At 38.2% G+C, this 20,768-nt stretch overlaps 3 protein-coding genes across 3 annotated transcripts; 1 reads left to right on the top strand and 2 right to left on the bottom strand.

Annotated features, from left to right (window-relative positions):
* Window positions 1-601: 601 nt before the first annotated feature.
* LOC140227430 (uncharacterized) lies at window positions 602-1,748 on the bottom strand. Its single transcript, XM_072307834.1, has 2 exons — window positions 1,548-1,748; window positions 602-1,212 (listed from the first exon to the last, which is right to left on the bottom strand). The coding sequence occupies exons 1-2, from the start codon at window positions 1,746-1,748 to the stop codon at window positions 721-723; spliced, it is 693 nt and encodes a 230-aa protein (XP_072163935.1). The 3' UTR covers window positions 602-720.
* A 10,303-nt stretch (window positions 1,749-12,051) lies between these two features.
* LOC140227431 (uncharacterized) lies at window positions 12,052-13,079 on the bottom strand. The gene is made up of 2 exons (XM_072307835.1): window positions 12,879-13,079; window positions 12,052-12,546 (listed from the first exon to the last, which is right to left on the bottom strand). Exons 1-2 carry the CDS (start codon window positions 13,077-13,079, stop codon window positions 12,052-12,054), a joined length of 696 nt encoding a protein of 231 aa, XP_072163936.1.
* Window positions 13,080-15,436: 2,357 nt separating this feature from the next.
* LOC140227432 (uncharacterized) lies at window positions 15,437-16,519 on the top strand. The gene is made up of 2 exons (XM_072307836.1): window positions 15,437-15,634; window positions 16,037-16,519. Exons 1-2 carry the CDS (start codon window positions 15,437-15,439, stop codon window positions 16,517-16,519), a joined length of 681 nt encoding a protein of 226 aa, XP_072163937.1.
* Window positions 16,520-20,768: the final 4,249 nt, after the last annotated feature.

The following is a 20,768-nucleotide window of genomic DNA, read 5'->3' on the forward strand; positions in this document are numbered from 1 at the left end:
TGCACGTGTTCATCAATATCGTATCATAACACGCACCTGTGTCTTCTTGGTATCAAATTTGTCTATATTTACCATCTGTACATTTTATCCATTCTCCCTTGTATTTCTCTGTCATTTCAGATTCCGTTTACATCACTTCATTGTTGACCCAAAGTCAACTAAAAATTCTAGTCCCTCTCTCCAATTCATTAAGTTATTTGTAAAGTTAAGACCTAATGTCAATAAAGCATGAATACTGGCGAGCATTTACCCTTTTCTCAAAATGGAGCCCACTGTAACAACAAAAGAACGACACATACATAACCATACATACACGCAAGCACACACGCATATAAGTAATCATTGTGTTACTTAGGTTACACAAAACACACACACAGACTCAAACAAACAAACAAACAAAGAAAGAAACAAACAACCGTGAACAGATATAAAATCACGCAATACTCAAAAATACCACAGGAATAAGATAAGATGAAATGAATGAAATCTCAATGTCAAACCGTAATGTTTATTATTAAACATTGAAGATATAGAAACAAAACAATGTTGCTGAATTCATCGCGAGTGCCTCAGAAAAGAGGAAGAGTGTTCTGAAGTCGGAAGCATTCTTGTTTACAAAATTGTCTGCAGGAAAGTGTCAAACAAACTTCTCAATATGAGAAATGATATACAGTACAAAATTTCAGTCACTCCTATGAAAGTGCGGCAGCTTCACAGCATTCAGTGTGGAACGACGAAGACATAAGGATGACTAAACATGTAGAATGGCGACGGGCTGTGGTGGAGACTCCCTTCACGGTATGGCGATGGAAACGGAGAAGTCGGTCGGCTGCTTCGGGAGAGAAAGTCTACAGACATCAAGGGATTGGTGGCGCCCTGCTGCTTTCGATGAGATGTGGTCTGCTGCAAACTCATGATGTCACGCTCGTCGCTGATGCGGAAAGTCGACCAGGAACCCGGTGATCGGCTGCTACGAGACAGGAAATCGATTGACATCGGTGAGTCGTTGATGGCGAGCTTCTTGGGCGGCGGTGTGTTCTCCTGGTCGATGACGTCGCATTCGGTTGATCGCTTATGCTTTCCTCTAGATGAAGACTCCGGTCCCTCGATGTCGGTTGACCTGACGATCTGGTTGTGGCTGATGTCTGGTCGAGCAGAGAGGGAGTTGAGTGAAGCTCGACGAAGGCGTGAACGGCGATTCTGGAACCAGACCTGAAGGCAAACAAAGAACAAATCTGACGTTAGCATTTTGCTTCATACACAAACATTTTTTTTTTTAACATAAAACGTAACATGCTACTGCCAGAAAAAAAGTCACCAAATGTCGTGCGACAAAGGACGTGCCATTCGTATTCTCGTTGCTGTGCTAGGGGAGTGTTTGAGTCTCAAATTTTTATTTAAATCAGGAATTCCATTTTAATAACAGTCGATGAAGTGAAAGCTTTAATTTGAAACCATCAATCTACATTCAGTAATATTACAAAAGTATTACAAGAGATAATCAACTTTACTTCATCATTTATCTTATACATCTTTGCTTTACATACTTGTATTCTGTCTTCATCGAGGCCGAGTGAGGCAGCCAGTTTCTCTCTAGAAACGATGTCGGGATATCGGTCGATATCGAATTCAGCCTTCAACCTCTCGAGCTGCCATTCGGTGAACATGGTCGGACGTCGACGACGAAGGCCTTTGGTAGGAACGGACGTCGAGACTTGAGGGAGAAGGGAGAGCAGTGAATCAGCCATACCTGATTGGGATTGGGTTTGTAAAGATATCGGTTTATGGAAAAACGTTAAAGAAACAACTTAACTTCGAGACAGTCTGAACGAGTGTGGTGACTGTATCAAAGTATAGCATGTGACGCCTGCTTGTGATTCACTTGGGAAAAGATAAGTAAGAATTAGCAAAGCCGCGAATAATCGCTCTTATACACTACTGACAATTAAACAAAGACACGTTGATGATTGGTCCGATAAACCGGCCAATGAGATAGTTTCATGAGTGCGGATAGATATACATATCGGCCTGCAAATTACAAGCGAACCATTACCTTTTGTTTATCAACGGCCTGATTGTCGATCCGCTGCCGACAAACAAAACAATAACCTCGCACAACCTTACCGTGTACAAGAAAGTTTTGCCGCTGTTCCGCATTTTGAAACTAAGGAACAATGGACTGTTCTTTTCATTTGTTGAAGGTCGATTATATCAGAGTCGATTAAAACCTTGTTAAACGGTTTTTGGAATGATCATCCCGTCAGTGCTAAAGGTGACTGAAATTCGCCGCCGATGTATGCTTTAAACACCAATGATACCTAAGCACAAACCTCATCCATACTAACCATTTATATTACTCTTTGCCGGTAACGGCTTTTAGTTGATAATGTAACTGCCAGTTAATACTAGATTTACCTTTGACCTTTCGAAATTATTTAATTGAATCGATTATAATAAATATGTGCAACATCAGCGAAAGTGATTATGGTATATCAGTATCGAGTCTGACTCGGTAGAGGTGTAACACGGCTAATTTAGCCTATTGGTAATCAATCTTTCAATATTACATCATATCAAATATTTGTCAAGAACGAAATAAAGTTTCAAGCTGCATGTATCTAGGTTGACGCTGGTAAATACAGTCAAAATCAAACATACATAGTAGTGAAAGTGTCATTAAAATCAGAATCCCACCCCCCCCCCGTCCCCCCCAAAAAAGAAGAAAACATTCACAGGGGAGGGGGTACGATACAGAAATTTCTAAAGTGAAAGCACAGGAAATTGTGATAGTGGTCACAATAATTATTATTATAAAAGAATAGATGAGGTTCAATGATTAATTGATTTAATATTGCAATGAAATATGCTCTCATGTCCTTCAACTGAACTATACATAGCGGTGTAATTACTGGCACAGCTATAATTCTTTCTTTATTCGATGTTCTACAAAGTTTGTTTGTTTGTTTGTTTGTTTGTCTTGTCAATTCCGTTTTGTGTCTTACAACCTTTCCTTCAGTAGTTCTATTGTTGTCTAGTCTCGTTTCATGTTTATTCCCGTCTATGTAAGTGTATTCATATGTTACTCTATTTTTAAGTGGGCTTCCAGACTTCTTCTTCTCCTTTTTTTTTTCTCCATTGATGTTCTCTTCTCTTTCTAGATAAATAACACAATTTAGCATGTGAAGCACTTACATCTTTTGTAATTATACTAATATCATCACATTCGTTATGACATAGGCCTATAAAATTATGTAATACATGTACTATTGATAGCCTTTGTTAAGTTTCTACTCATTGTTATTGTTGTGTCATAAATTGGAATTAATGCGTGTGTGTGTTGATGTGTCTTTGTGTGTGTATTTGTGCTTCTAAGTAAGTAAGTTATGAACTACTTAAGAATAAGAATAGATGAATGTTCACTCATGTATTGATTTGCGTTAAAACTATCAATTTGAAATTGGTCGATTTTGACGACTTCCTTTCCATTACATCTACCTGACGTACTTGTATGTCAATGTCCATCGGTGATAATCCAATTTCTTGTGACATTTTCAAGAAATACACTGAACGCCCGTAGTGGTCTGATATTGCTATATAAATGAGTGTGGTATTTTCATCCCTGGATTGTACAGGATTGTGTTCAATGTTAGATTCTTCGAAAGAATATCTGATCTGAGAAAATATACATCGTGATCGTGATTAAGAAAGGGATGACATCCAGGTCTGCGAGAAGAGAACGTCGATTATTTTCTACTTCGATAATGGTTCGCTTATAACTGTCACAGCACGTGAAGATGGTTTGAATATCATTTCATATTGTATAAAATATACATAATTATCTTCATTTCCATATTATGGAAATATACCATCACAGTCATTGTCGTTACTAACATCTCATGTGCAGATGATATGGATCCATGGAGCCTGTGACGATCCAAACTAAGACTTTCGTCATAAAAGTGAGAACATGTAGGACAATTAATCTAACAACGTTACTTCTTTCGTTACCTGAGTATACTAAGTATCATTGTTCAGAATCTATAAGCTATGCGACTCTTTAATTGAGGTAACGAAAGTTTTGTGTCTTTTGTCCCTTTGCGGCTCCCAACAAAATTCATGAGAGCTGTCTTCCCTACCCCCTCTGACTTTTGAAAGCCACCCTGATTGCATGATTGTTAGAGTTATTGTTCTAAATCGGAGCTCGCGAAGGCGGGCGGGCATCTTTAATACCCTTTCCTATTGTTCTCGCTTTCAAACGCCGGACATTCATAACGACTCAAATCCACAGGTAGCGTCATCTTCGAGTAATCCCCATCTCCTCTGTCTTTAGTGATTGGTTGTACAACTTCGACCAATCAAAATCAAGCCTCAATCTGACAAGGAGTCCATTACTCTTATTACTGATCTCTCTCATCGGGTAAAGATCAGTGGTCGAAAATTTGCACTTCACTTTTCGACACAAGCCCAGGAAGTCAAGACGCGTCAAACCGATCTTCGTAGAGCACTTTATTCGATTCACTCTTCTGTCATCATCGACCATGACTGATTCCCTATGGCTGCTCTCCCACAAGTCGTCGTCCGTTTCAACTGAACATTCACGTCGTCGACGTCCGACCAAGTTCACCAAACTGCAGCTGGAGACACTCGAGGTCGAATTCAGCAGAGACGGATATCCTGACATCGTTTCTAGAGAGAAACTGGCCGCAGCATTTGGTCTCACCGAAGCCAGGATTCGAGTAAGTACTATTTTGTTTTATCCCAGTAAATAACGCTTATGTGTGTCTCATTTTTATAAGTTGTCAATGAGTATCCACGTATCATAATCACTTTGTGTATGTACTTACTAAAATTGAGCATCAGTGTATTTTGCGCTCAAGGATATGAGCCCATTTGCTATTTATCGTGCATGCTTTGTCCAAGTACTGAAACTATTGATAATTTTGCTTTCTTTAATGAAGGGGACTTATAGTGGCTCAAAAATGGTAGTCTACGTAATTATGATTACACAGGATTTAAATGTGTCGTGGAAAATGCGCTGTATTAAAGCGTAAAGCGTAATACTATCATTATCATAGTGATGATGATGATGATGTGCTCTTATACATGAAATCTACACAAACTGTAATGTGTCCTTTTCTCCATGTGCAGGTCTGGTTCCAGAATCGTCGTGCACGTTATCGCCGAGCCGCCCGTACTTCCGATCCAGTTCAACCACTTTCCGGGATGAGACACATCGACAACGAATTCGCAGAACCTGAGGTAGAATACAATAGGAAACGAAAGCGATCTTCGACATGCGATGTCATCGACCAGGAGAACACACCGCCGCCCAAGAAGTTCGACATCAACGACTCACCGATGTCAGTCGATTTCCTGTCTCGTAGCAGCCGATCACCGGATTCCTGGTCGACGTTCCGAATCAGCGATGAGAGTGACGTCATCAATTTGCAGCAGACAACATCTCATCGAAAGCAGCAGGGGGCCACCAATCCCTTGATGTCTGTAGACTTCCTCTCCCGAAGCAGCCGACAGACTTCTTCGTATTCATCGACAAAAGCGAGTTTCTACTACACACCGGCTCCATTCAACACGTCCATTAGTCATCGTTTTGTCTACATCATACCATCCTGAACTTTTTGATGAACTCAAGAGAACATTCGAGAAAAGGGTCGTACAACACATGAACGCTCTCCTTAATCGACGTATTGTTGATTTCTATCATGATCTTGCCTTCAGCTATGCTTCTAATGTCGTGTCATTGTCTATATTAAAAATGTACATAAAGAACACATCCCTATTATTTGTCATTCTCGTATTCGTCCTTTTGTCCCGTCTCTTTTGATTCGTGTCGTGTGTCGTCTTCAAGTGTAGGTTGGTGTACTGATGTGTGTGCGTCTTTTTGTTCGTGTGTGCGTGTGTGTGTATCTCCCCCTCTCTCTGCATACATATACCTCATATATATATATATATATAATTAACTATATATATATATATATATATATCAACTGTTTAAAATCTGATTTGATAGTTATGCAAGAAAGAGAATGACAGACATTGACAGATGTGCATTTCACAGTGTAGCAGGTGTCAACCCATTACAACACACTAATGCAACGTGAGTAGATAATGAATTTTCAGGCTATATGACAGGGGCGCCATGATATAAGAAAGAACACACGACAATCAGAATATTGTTAGTGAAGAAAATTGTAAAAGCAATTGACCAGAGTGTGAGTTTGAAAGGGGAGATGAAGATAAGAGAATCAAGGGCTATAGCGTTTTATACAATATACACACATATACAAGAGGTAAACAATAACAGAGACATAAATCAACAACACAAAGTAGAAAGGTTGTCTGAGGTTTGCCAGATACAGCAACAACCAAAGATGCATATAAGATTTAATTACAGTATAATCCTACATATTTTATAAGGACCCTTAAATTAATAAAAACGTTAATGTGGATCCCAATATTCATATTTATCTATTGATTTTAACATATCAGTAAATTGGTCTATTCCTAGAGGCGATAAGCTGTTCAAAATTTATACCATTTACACAAACTTATCCTTTCCTTATCAAACAAGCAAAAACAAAAACAAAAACAAAAACTCGCTCACGTACTGCGAGAAAGATCTATCGCATATTTGCTTTCGATTGTCAAGACAATTTAATTTTTATATGGAGGCAAGATAGTTCACTTGAACAGTTTGAAATGGTTAGGTAATATTTGTGCAATGTGGTCGCTTCAGTTAAAAACGAACTTGGATGCATGTTACTGCTCATGCAGTTTAATTCCGAGTTATCATGTCGATAGTCGCCAATACCTCGGAAATAAATGTAATCACCCAAAACAGAATGACAGCTATAAAAGGAGTAACTAAATTCATATCAGAGATATACATAATTAATGTTTTGCAATCACGCTCAGGGAGATCTTCTTATGAATATAGCTCTTAGAGTTTTGTTGTAACATTTATGAATTGTATGGAGTTAAAGAAATTGTTATAAGTGTAGCGATACTGTGTGCACAGGAGTTTAAATTGTCATGAGAATATTTTACTTGATTTGCTTACATGACACGTTACTGATATCGTATGTGCGTGTTTGTATGTCCTATCATATATCAATTCAATTCAAAATGTTTTTATTTCCATATAAAGTAATACAAAGTAATATACATAACGCTTACATGAGTACATCAAAAGGAACTTTGATATCGATCACCTATCTCTCCTATGTATGGTACATCATGAATTCCAGTCATGCAACATAACGCAGTTTTATCCTCTCGAATCTGTGACTGACACGTTTGGATTGATTGACAGTCAGGGGTGGACAGTTTGTGTCCAGGTTCATCAGCGGCAAACTTCGATCAAATTACTTCATCGCATCGTCATTAGCCTTGAATGATCCTTTCAAGAGCTGAAAAGAATCTTGGCAAAGTTTGACGGCGCGAAAGACGCTCCGCGGTTCCATTGAACTGCACGTTTGATTGCACTCGATATGGCGAATGCACAATAATTATCAAAAGCACGCTGAACATTGTTGACTTTAATCTCTGGCCGGCTGACCACTAGCAGATTAGGGGATTAAAGGTAATATGGCTCTTTTACAGCCGCGTGGTCTCGGCCATCTCGTTAACCTCACTGGTCAGGTAATTTGACCTATTCAAGCTTGGAACATTGTTCACATCGAGTAATATCCCGACATCACTGCTACCCGAGAACTGGCTACTACACTCTAATGTATAGATAGAATTCAATTGTATTAAAAATACAGTCCTTGCGAATTGAGGTTAACACGATGTGTCTGACTTAACATTAGAAAAAAAAATGGGTAACGCAAAATAGTTCAAGCTGATAAACCTCAGGTCTCATAGCTACGCCAGGTTTTATGTGATGTGAAGGTAGGTGAGTCAGCTACTCTGTATCGGGATTCAGTTCCTGACATTTGAGTTCAACTCAGTTCAGTTCACTTTCATATTTTCTCTGCATTTTCGTGGAAATCACACATTAAATGGCGATGTCATCTACACGAAACAAAAACAACTTCACCGAACATTACAGTATAATAATCAAAATAATCTTTGAAGTATTAGAACAAGACTCAATTAAATCTAAGAAGTCAATGAAACACTTTTTAAAGAGAAAAATGCAGGGTTCTGTGTATTTAGAATGTGCGTCAAAGTGATGGCAGCATCAAAAAAAGAAAGAAAGAAAACAAACATACACAGAAATAGGCAATCTGCCATTGAAACTTGTCTTGTGCTAACTTAACTAATCCATCTCCAAATGGAATCTAGTGAAGAAGGAAGAAAAGAAGCAACATGAGAAGTTAAGTGTGAGGAGCAGTGAATTTATAGGCAATGAAACAAGCTTATAGGACCTGATTATGATTAATTAAGAGCAGTTATAGATTGCATGAGTAATGTATAATATTATAGACGTGTGTGTCTTGTGCCATACACGTGTGAGTGGTCCTCCTGCCAGTGGGTGTAGTGAATGAGTGTACACTACTGTGTTCAAATTGAGGGTTAGTTTGTTTGTTTGGTTACTTGTTTGATCGTTTGCATGTATATCCATGTGTGGACTGTATAGCGTTTTAAATTCCTAATGCCTATACCTCTACAATGTACCAGTTTATAAAAGGAAATAATTCACAGGCTTGTAAAAGGGCACACGAATTTGAAACATCTAAACTTTAGGATCCCAAGCATAGTCTATACTATATATACTACTATAGTGAATGTAAAATGAACATGTAATGATACTTCTACATGTCACATTGCCCAAAGTGAATGATGTTTTGCGCTTATATACACGTCTGATTGCAAAGACGATGATATTATACTACTTTGATACTACTACTACTACTATTACTACTACTACTACTACTACTACTACTACTACTACTACTACTACTACTACTACTACTACTATAACTATTACTACTACACTGTGAAATGCAAGTAATTTTACGCCACTAACTACGCAATACTAATACTGCTGCGATAGAAATGGTTATTGCAATTACGATATAATTATGATAAAATGATGATAGTACGAAAAACCATAATTTTATCGTGGTAATCATCACTGTTGTTGTTAGCATCAATATTATCCGCTAATGTATGCTGGCTTAAGGTATATCCAGTGACATTTTCATGGTGCCGCCGTGATGTGATATTGTCGACCCCATAGGTTGGCGTGAGACGTATGATTGACAGGATGCGGACTGGCCGATATAGAGGTACAAGGGTCCGACATAGACTGAAATCCTCCATTGTACAATTTTCAAAAGGGATTCATTGAGTGACCTAACGAGGCGGTTTACTTTCATCTCGTTAGAGACAGTGTAGCGGTAGAATGTCATTGTAGTTTAAAGGCGAGACCGAATCGATAGCGGTTCTATGAGAACATTGAACGCTCTATAGAAGCGACAGGCTGAATAGACATGTCACCACCCGACACATTCTATACGCACCGAGTTCTTTTGAAACCATCAGAGTTTTGATGACGATTTAGTATCAACAATAAAAAGTTGTGCTTCTTGAAGCCACTGCCCCTGATCTTGATCCCCTCAAAGGAATCGGTATTATGCCTTAGTTCGCTTAACCTTAGACTTGTGCTCTTGTTCAGCTACTTTGCCGACACAGAAAAGAGTAGGGAAGCGAGTGTGCAAAAATTGCATCTAAAGAAGATCCGGTTCTAGTTGAGCTCGTGGATCACAAGGCGTGCTGAATTTTAACGTGACAGTGATCACAGTTTTGAAGAGACCCCAAAACTCCTTTCTTGATCGAAAGAAAGGGGATGGGAAGAAAAGTTAGAAAATGGATAAAACGTTTCATCATTGAATTCGTTAAAATGGCATTTGAAGTGAACTTTGTTTCCAAACTATGTGTGGAAGTAAAAAAAAAAAAAAAAAAATTACTGCAGGAGATGAGAATTGGGCTTTTAACATTTTCCGAGATACAAAGAAAACACTTATGATATAGTACAGAGCATACCATTTTAATAGGAATTTAAAGTTTATTTGATGAAAATCAGGTTTTGAATGACTGAAAATCTGAAAACAAAGTAAAATAAAGTGATCGTAATAAAGTGTGGGTCCCACACTTTATTAGAATCGCTCTTTTTGGATATCTCAGCCATTTCAAAACCAATTTTCACCAAATAAACATTGAATTCCTCATAGAATTACATGCTCTTTCATATTTCATAAGAGGTTTCTCATAATTTCACCAAAAAAAAAAATCAGAAACCTGAAATTAGTCTCAACCAAAACTGTACGATCCCTTTAAACGCTGTTTTTATGTTCCTTTTTATCACAGCCTATCCACCACGGAGAGATCTGCACAGGTTTCCAAAATTCCAACAAACATCATTAACATTAAGGTCTTGCTCCTTTTTCGATGATTACAGATCTCATACAACTCAAATCGTAATAACTATATTACTGACTAATTACGTAATAACTAAAACAGGACTCGATGATGTCGTGACCTGTTTCAAGAACTTGCATCGTTTGCATCAAGTTGTTTCAGGACTGTCATGACTGTAACAATGAGGACGCTCTTGTCATAATCTTTACAAGGTAGTCATGGTAGTATTAGAAATCGTAAAGTGAAAAGTCGTGTCCCAGATATATTCTTATTTTCTATTGGGGAAGTAATCATATAACTGTTTCGTGAAAACATTTTCGTTTTTACTTTCTTCTACTTTCTGACTTATTCTATCTTAATGTAGCGGTTTGTTTGGTCCGGAATCTAGTGTCCTTTTGTTATAAGTCAAATAGAGAACAAACATGATTATCTTTAACTTCTCTGTTTCACAGTGGTTGATATTTTAAAAGCAAACTTGTTTAGTTCTTCACGAGTTCACTAAACTTCATATGCAAGTACGCCTACTAACATTGATCCAAGTTAGAATACAATGTTAATAATGCATCCCATCCTGTATGAATTGAATGCTGATATTCAATATTTTATCATTTGAACCTTTATTCAATTCTTCTAATTCTTAAAATGTTAATCATCCTACATTTGAATTGAATGTATCTAAGTTCTGCTGGGCAATGAAAACTAGAAGTACAAAACTGAGGAGCTTGATATAATGCGATGTGAGAATAAAAATGTAGATAAATTATGTGATTTGAATTACCACTGTCGGACTGTGTGTGCTCATATGTGTAGTGTATTTCTTAGAGTATAGCTTGATTTTATTTTTGTTTATGACTGTTTGTTTGTTTGTTTGAGTGTCTTTGCCTGCGTCTGTGTGTGTGTGTGTGTGTGTGAGTGTTCGTTGTGTATGTGTTGTGCACGTGTTCATCAATATCGTATCATAACACGCAGCTGTGTCAGAATTCTTTGTATCATATTTGTCAATATTTACCAGCTGTACATTTTATCTATTCTCCCTTGTATTTCTCTGTCATTTCAGATTCCGTTTACATCACTTCATTGTTGACCCATACTTAACCAAAAATTCTAGTCCCTCTCTCCAATTCATTAAGTTATTTGTGAAGGTAAGACCTAATGTCAATAAAGCATGAATACTGGCGAGCATTTACCCTTTTCTCAAAATGGAGCCCACTGTAACAACAAAAGAACGACACATACAATAACTATACATACACGCAAGCACACACGCATATAAGTAATCATTGTGTTACTTGGGTTACACAAAACACACACACAGACTCAAACAAACAAACAAACAAACAAAGAAACAAACAAACAAACAACCGTGAACAAATATAAAATCATGCAATACTCAAAAATACCACAGGAATAAGATAAGATGAAATAAATGAAATCTCAATGTCAAACCGTAATGTTTATTATTAAACATTGAAGATATAGAAACAAAACAATGTTGCTGAGTTATCGCGAGTGTCTCAGAAAAGAGGAAGAGTGTCCTGAAGTCGGAAGCATTCTTGTTTACAAAATTGTCTACAGGAAAGTGTCAAACAAACCTCTCAATATGAGAAATGATATACAGTACAAAATTTCAGTCACTCCTATGAAAGTGCGGCAGCTTCACAGCATTCAGTGTGGAACGACGAAGATATAAGGATGACTAAACATGTAGAATGGCGACGGGCTGTGGTGAAGACTCCCTTCACGGTATGGCGATGGAAACGGAGAAGTCGGTCGGCTGCTTCGGGAGAGAAAGTCTACAGACATCAAGGGATTGGTGGCGCACTGCTGCTTTCGATGAGATGTGGTGGTCTGCTGCAAACTCATGATGTCACGCTTGTCGCTGATGCGGAAAGTCGACCAGGAACCCGGTGATCGGCTGCTACGAGACAGGAAATCGATTGACATCGGTGAGTCGTTGATCGCGAGCTTCTTGGGCGGCGGTGTGTTCTCCTGGTCGATGACGTCGCATTCGGTTGATCGCTTATGCTTTCCTCTAGATGAAGACTCCGGTCCCTCGATATCGGTTGACCTGACGATCTGGTTGTGGCTGATGTCTGGTCGAGCAGAGAGGGAGTTGAGTGAAGCTCGACGAAGGCGTGAACGGCGATTCTGGAACCAGACCTGAAGACAAACAAAGAACAAATCTGACGTTAGCATTTTGCTTCATGCACAAACATTTTTTTAAACATAAAATGTAACATGCTACTGCCAGAAAAAAAAAGTCATCAAATCTCGTGCGACAAAGGACGTGCCATTCGTATTCTTGCTGCTGTACTACGAGTGTTCGAGTCTCAAATTTTGATTTATATCAGGTATTCCATTGTAATAACAGTCGATGAAGTGATAGCTTTAATTTGAAACCATCAATCTACATTCAGGGATATCAAAGAAATATTACAAGATATAATCAATTTTACTTCGTCATTTATTTTATACATCTTTGCTTTACATACTTGTATTCTGTCTTCATCGAGGCCGAGTGAGGCAGCCAGTTTCTCTCTAGAAACGATGTCGGGATATCGGTCGATATCGAATTCAGCCTTCAACCTCTCGAGCTGCCATTCAGTGAACATGGTCGGACGTCGACGACGAAGGCCTTTGGTAGGAACGGACGTCGAGACTTGAGGGAGAAGGGAGAGCAGTGAATCAGCCATGCCGGATTGGGAATGGGTTTGTAAAGATATCGGTTTGTGGGAAAACGTTAAAGAAACAACTTAACTTCGAGACAGTCTGAACGAGTGTGGTGACTATCAAAGTAGCATGTGACGCCTGCTTGTGATTCACTTGGGAAAAGATAAGGAAGAATTAGCAAAGCCGCGAATAATCACTCTTACACGCTACTGATAATTAAACAAAGACGCGTTGATGATTGGTCCGATAAACTGGCCAATGAGATAGTTTCATGCCTTCGCCAATCTTAATAGGAGTGCGGATCTTCCTGATATACACGTTTGGCCTACAAATTACAAGCGAACCATTACCTTTTGTTTATTTACGGTCTGATTGTCGATCCGCTGCCGACAAACGAAACAATAGCCTGGAATAACCTTACCGCATACAAGAAAGTTTTGCCGCTGTTCCACATTTTGAAACTAAGGAACAATGGACTGTTCATGGACTTTCATTTGTTGAAGGTCGATTATACCAGAGTCGACTAAAACCTTGTTAAAAGATTTTTGGAATGATCATCCCGTTAGTGCAAAAGGTGAATGAAATTGGCCGCCGATGTATGCTTTAAACACCAATGATACCTAAGCACAAACCTCATCCATACTAGCCATTTATATTACTTTTTGCCGGTAACGGCTTTTAGTTGATAATGTAACTGCCAGTTAATACTAAATTTAGATGAAATTATTCATCTGCATCGATTATAATATGTGCAACAACAGCGAAAGTGATTATGGTATATCAGTGACGAGTCTAACTCGGTAGAGGTGTAACACGGCTAATTTAGCCCATTGATAACCAATTTAGCGATAATACATCATATCAAATATTTGTCAAGAATGAAATAAAGTTTCAAGCTGCATGTATCCAGGTTGACGCTGGTAAATACAGTCAAAATCAAACATACATAGTAGTGAAAGTGTCATTATAATCAGAATCCCACTCCCTCCCCCCCCCCCAAAAAAAAAGAGAACATTGAAAGGGGAGGGGGTAGAATGCAGAAATTTCTAAATCAAAGTGCAGAGGAAATTGTGATAGTGGTCATAATAGTTATTATTATAAAAATTTAGAAGAGGTTCAATGTCAGAAGCGTAACTTTCATTTAGTTTAATGAATTGATTTATTATTGCAATGAAATAATGCTCTCATGTCCTTCAAATGAACTATACATAGCGGTGTAATTACTGGCACAACTATAATTCTTTCTTTATTCGATGTTCTACAGAGTTTGTTTGTTTGATTGTTTGTCTTGTCAATTCCGTTTTGTGTCTTACAACCTTTCCTTCAGTAGTTCTATTGTTGTCTAGTCTCGTTTCATGTTTATCCCCGTCTATTTAAGTGTATTTATATGTTACACTTTTTTATTCAATGGGCCACATTCTACAAGCTCTATCTTAATAGTGGGTCCTACCATTTTTCGCACTTTATGCAAGGTTATACCTCATTTCGGCCACTTCTGATTTTTTGATACAATGTCTAATTACTATAAAGTTCCTCAATTATTGTATAGTCTTTTCATTCTACAATGTTCATTTTTACATAAAGTTCTGTCGGAAAATGAAATCAGCTTTTAGACTGAAATTGAAAAGTAAAATTACTGACCAGACAAAATCCAGCATGTTTTCATGCACCAACTATAATAAGGGAAGATTTGTGATTTCATGGCTACCTCACTCTAAAGTATTTGGACAGTTTTCTGTCAAAAAAAAAGCAAGAAATGTTCCACATCTCTGGAATTATTGGGTAAAATGACATGCCCCCACCCCCTCGCGATCGTCGCCCACCAGGTTGCATTACACTTTCGTTACCTGAGTATACCAAATATCATTGTTTAGAATCTAAGCTATGCGACTCTTTAAATGAGCTGAAGAAAGTTTTATGTCTTTTGTCCCTTTGCGGCTCCCAACAAAATTCATGAAGAGCTGTCTTCCCTACCGCCTCTGACTTCTTAAAACCACCCTGATTGTTATAGCTATTGTTCTAAATGGGAGCTCGCGAACGCGGGCGGGCGGCTTTAATACCCTTTCTTATTGTTCTGGCTTTCAAACGCCGGGCATTCATAACGACGGATACTCAAATCCTTAGAAGCGTCATCTTTGGGTAATCCCCAACGCCTCTGTCTTTAGTGATTGGCTGTACAACTTCGACCAATCAAAATCAAGCCTGAGTGGGAGAAGGAGTCCATTACTCGATACTTTAGTACTGATCTCTCTCATCGGGTAAAGATCAGTGGTCACAAATCTTGCACTTCACTTTTCGACACAAGCCCAGCAAGTCAAGACGCGTCATACCGATCTTCGTAGAGCACCTTATTCGGATCACTGTTCTGTCATCATCGACCATGGCTGATTCCCTATGGTTGCTCGCCCACAAGTCGTCGTCCGTTTGTACTGAACATTCACGTCGTCGACGTCCGACCAAGTTCACCAAACTGCAGCTGGAGAGACTCGAAGTCGAATTCAGCAGAGACCGATATCCTGACATCGTTTCTAGAGAGAAACTGGCCGCTGCATTTGGTCTCACCGAAGCCAGGATTCGAGTAAGTACTATTTTCTTTTATCCCAGTGAATAACGCTGATGCATGTCTCATTTTTATAAACGGTTGTCAATGAGTATACACGTATTATAATCACTTTGTAACAGTGTTCTTATTAAAATTGAGTGTCAGTGTATTCTGCGCTCAAGGATTATTATATAAGAACATTTGCTATCATCGTCCTTTATCCAACTATTGATAATTTTGCTTTCTTTAATGAAGGGGATTTAGTGGCTAAAAAATGGTAGTCTATAATTATACAATATCTAAATGTGTCATGGAAAATGCGCAGTGTAAAAGCGTATTATTATTATCATAGCGATGACGATGATGACGATGATGCTAATGTGCTCTTATACATGAAATCTAAACAAACTGTAATGTATCCTTTTTCTCCATGTGCAGGTCTGGTTCCAGAATCGTCGTGCACGTTATCGCCGAGCCGCCCGTACTTCCGATCCAGTTCAACCAGTTTCCGGGATGAGACACATCGACAACGAATTCGCAGAAACTGAGGTAGAATACAATAGGAAGCGAAAGCGATCTTCGACAGGCGATGTCATCGACCAGGAGAACACACCGCCTCCCAAGAAGTTCGACATCAACAACTCACCGATGTCAGTCGATTTCCTGTCTTGTAGCAGCCGATCACCGGATTCCTGGTCGACATTCCGCATTAGCGATGAGAGTGACGTCATCAGTTTGCAGCAGACGACATCTCATCGAAAGCAGCAGGGCGCCACCAATCCCTTGATGTCTGTAGACTTTCTCTCCCGGAGCAGCCGACCGACTTCTTCGTATCCATCGACAAAAGCGGGTTTCTACTACACACCGGCTCCATTCTACATGTCTATTGGTCATCGTTTCGTCTACATCATACCATCCTGAACTTTTGAATGAACTCAAGAGAGCATTCGAGCAAAGGATTGTACAACATATGAACGCTGTCCTTACTGGACATTTATTGTTGATTTCTATCATGATCTTGCCTTCAGCTATGGTTCTAATGTCGTGTCATTGTCTATATTAAATGTACATAAGGAACACATCCCTCTGAATATCATTTGCCATTCTCGTATTCGTCCCTTTATCCCGTCTCTTGATTCGCGGCGTGTGTCGTTTTCAAGTGTAGGTTGGTGGGATGTGTGTACGTCTCTTTGTTGTTGTTTTTTTTTGTGTGTGTGCATGCGTGTGTGTGTATTTTCCCCTCTCTCTAAAGAAATCGGACAATATAATGATGATGGATACTTAACATACTAGATATTGTTAGAATAGTGAGAATAATAACGACAATGATAGAGGCAAAAACAGCAGAAAATAACAAAACTAAAAAGAGTGTATATATGCGTCAATCATACATAATATTACATACATACACACAATCACAAACAATAAGTATACATATATATGTATATATATATATATATATATATATATATATATATATATAACTGTTTCACATCTGAATTGATCCGTATGCAAGAAAGACAATATATGACAGCAGAAATATAGTGACAGATGTGCATTTTACAGTATAGCAGGTGTCAACCCTTAAAACACAGTGTACTAATGCAACGTGAGTAGATGAGTAGATAATGGTTATATAACTTGGGCACCACGAAATGAAAAAGGACACAGCAATCAGAATATTGTTATTGAAGAAAACTGTAAAAGTATGGTCCGATGCTGTCGGTAATGATGTTACTTTGTAACATGAAAAGCAATTGACCAGTGTTACTGATCATTAACCTCAGAAAAAGCGGAGATGAAGATATATAATGTAAGAGAATTAAGATCTATAGCGTGTTTATACAATATACACACATATACAAGAAAGAACAATAACAGAGACATAAATCAACAACACAAAGCAGAAAGGTTGTCTGAGGCTTGCCCGATACAGCAACAACCAAAGATGCATACAAGATTTAATTACAGTATAGTCCTACATATTTTATAAGGACCCTTAAATTAATAAAAACGTTAATGTGGATCCCAGTATTCACATTTATCTATTGATTTTAACATATCAGTAAATTGGTCTATTACTAGAGGCGATAAGCTGTTCAAACTTTATATCATTTACACAGACTTATCCTTTCCTTATCAAACAAGCAAACCAAAAAAAAAAAAATCGCTCACGTACAGCGAGAAAGATCTATCGCATATTTGCTTTCGATTGTCAAGACAACTGAATTTTTATATGGAGGCAAATATAGTTCAATTGAACAGTTTGAAATGGTTAAGTAATATTTGTGCAATGTGGTCGCTTTAGATAGAAACGAACTTGGATGCATGCTACTGCTCATGCAGTTTAAATTCCGAGTTATCATGTCGACAGTCGCCAATGCCTCAGAAAATAAATGTAATCACCCTAAACAGAATGACAGCTATAAAGGAGAAACTAAATTCAAATCACAGGTATAGATGGACTCTCAAATAATGAATACAGATCTCAGATCTTTGTTGAGCCCTTTTATGAATTGTATGGAGTATAAAGAAATTGTTATAAGTGTAGCGATACTGTGTGAACAGGAGTTTAAATTGTCATGAGAGTATTTTACTAGATTTGCTTTCATGACACGTTACTTATACCGTAGGTCCTACATAACATAATCTATCACCTATCTCTCCTATACATAATTAATCCAAGTCACGCAACATCACGCAGTTGTACTGATTCAGGGGCGGATCCAGGAATTCCGTAAAGAGGGGGCGTGTTTACAAAATTAAAGGGGGGGCGCACGCACCACTCCCCCCATTTTTTCTTTTTATTTCTTTTGTTTCAACAAAAAATAAAGGGGGGGGGGGGCGTGCGCCGGTTGCGGTCCTCCCTGGATCCGCCCCTGTGATTGACAGTCAGGGGTGGACACTTCGTGTCCAGGTTCATCAGCGGCAAACTTCAATCGAATTGCTTCATTCCATCACTCATTAACCTTGAATGATCGTTTCAAGAGCTGAAAGGAATCTTGGAAAAGTTTGATGCAGCGGAAGATGCTCCGCGGTTCCACTGAACTCTGCGCGTTTGATTACACTCTTTAGATGCACAATTATCATCTCAGGGATCAAAAGCATGCTGAGCGTTGGTCAGCTTTTGTTGGCTTTAATCGCCTGGCGGCTGACCATTAGGGGATTAAAGGTAGTATGGCTCTTTTCAGCCGCTTGGTCTCGGTCATCTCGTTAACCTCACTGGTCAGGTAATTTGACCTATTCAATAAGCTTGGAACATTCATTAGACATGACTGGAGAGAAATTATAATACTAACTTCTATACACTCGGCCTCTATAATATGTAGACAGAAGTATGCTGAAATTCATAGTCCTTGCCGAATTGAAGTTGTATCTGATTTAATATGAAAAAAAAAATGGGTAAAGCAAAAGAGTTCAAGCTGATAAACCTCAGGTCTTGTAGCTACGCCAGGTTTTATGTGATATGAAGATAGGTGAGTCAGTTACTCTGTATCGGGATTCAGTTCCTGACATTTAAGTTCAACTTAGTTCAGTTCACTTTCATATTATTTTCTCTGCGTTTCCGTGGAAATCACTCATGAAAATGGGAATGGATATTATATCTCCACAAAACAAAAACATCTAAAGAGTATATCACCGTATAATAATCACAATAATCTTTGAAGCATTTGAACAAAACTCAATAAAATCTAAGAAGTCAATGATACTTTTTTTCTCATTTTAAGAGGAAAAATCAAAATGCAGTAGTCTGTGTATTTAGAATGTTCGTTAAAGTAATGACAGCCTAAAAAAAAAATACACAGAAATTGGTAATCTGTCATTGAAACTTGTCTTGTACAAACTTATTTGTTAATGGCATCTCCGAATGGAAGCTAGTCATCTGCTAGTGAGGAAGGAAGAAAAAGCAACTTGAGAAGCTAAGTGTGCAGAGAACAGTGAATTAATCAATGAAATGTGATTGTATGGTTAATAAAGATCAGTTGTAGATTGTATGAGTTATCAATTTTGTTTTAATGATAGACGTGAGTGTGTGTTGTGTATACACGTGTGGTCGTACTCCTGCTAGTAGGTGTAGTGAACGAGTGTACACGACTGGGCAGGTGTGTTCAAATTGAGGGTTTGTTTGTTTGGTTGGTGAATATCCATGGTCTTGTTTGATTGTTTGCATATCCGTGTGGGTTGTATAGCGTCTTAAATTCCTGATCCCTATACCTCTACAATGTTCCAAGTTAGGAAAAGAATTTAATTCACATGGTTGCAAAAGGGACACACAAATTTGAAACTTCTAAACTTTAGCATCCCATACATAGTCTACATCTTAGACTACACTAACAATGAATGTATAAACCGAAAACGTATTGATACTTCCGACCGCATTTTCCTTTATCTATCGTTACGACTGATCACTAACTCTATGATAAATCTGTCTTTTTTATCCAACATAGGTCCCTACTCATGTGCTACTCGTAAACTAAAGACATGCTGATCTGTCAAGTCATTCAGATATTACTGTCTATTTATTTGTTCACGATTTCGGAAAACAAGCAATTGACTCCATATTGTCATGCTGAGGCTTTTTCAATGCTGGCGTTTGTTTCCATCTGGACCAATAACAGCTGAATAAACAAAGATAAAATTTACATAAAGATGTTTTCGTGCATTTGCTTCTACATGTTATTGTATGTCACATTGTTCAAAGTGCCTGATTTTTTACACTTATTTTATTGTGAAGGCTATGATAATTATAGTTATACAACAAGGCCTACTTTGATACTACTACTACTACTACTACTACTACTACTACTACTACTACTACTACTACTACTACTACTACTACTACTATTAACTACTGCTACTACTACTACTACCACTATAAACTACTACTACACTGTAAAATACAAGCAAATTTACGCCGTTAATACTACGTAATACTAATACTAACTCTAGAGTAATTGTTGTAGCAAATAAAATGGTGATATTATGAAGAATCGTAATTTCATCATGGTAATCATCACTGCTGTTTTTAGCATCATTATTATCCACTAATGTACGCTGCCTTAAAGGTATATCCAGTGACGTTTTCATATGGTTTGTGCCGCTGTGATATGATATTATCAACCCCATAGATTGGCATGAGACGTATAGTATGATTGACTGGATGCGGACT

The sequence above is a fragment of the Diadema setosum genome, chromosome 4, assembly GCF_964275005.1.
Source record: "Diadema setosum chromosome 4, eeDiaSeto1, whole genome shotgun sequence".
NCBI lineage: Eukaryota > Metazoa > Echinodermata > Echinoidea > Diadematoida > Diadematidae > Diadema > Diadema setosum.

Bases quoted from the DNA above. Each gene is read 5' to 3' on its own strand.
- LOC140227430 (XM_072307834.1), bottom strand. From the start codon at position 1,748: ATGGCTGATTCACTGCTCTCCCTTCTCCCTCAAGTCTCGACGTCCGTT. The intron at 1,213-1,547 runs GTATGTAAAGCA...GTTTGCCTTCAG, and splicing joins TCGATGAAGACAGAATACAA to GTCTGGTTCCAGAATCGCCG.
- LOC140227431 (XM_072307835.1), bottom strand. From the start codon at position 13,079: ATGGCTGATTCACTGCTCTCCCTTCTCCCTCAAGTCTCGACGTCCGTT. The intron at 12,547-12,878 runs GTATGTAAAGCA...GTTTGTCTTCAG, and splicing joins TCGATGAAGACAGAATACAA to GTCTGGTTCCAGAATCGCCG.
- LOC140227432 (XM_072307836.1), top strand. From the start codon at position 15,437: ATGGCTGATTCCCTATGGTTGCTCGCCCACAAGTCGTCGTCCGTTTGT. The intron at 15,635-16,036 runs GTAAGTACTATT...CTCCATGTGCAG, and splicing joins TCACCGAAGCCAGGATTCGA to GTCTGGTTCCAGAATCGTCG.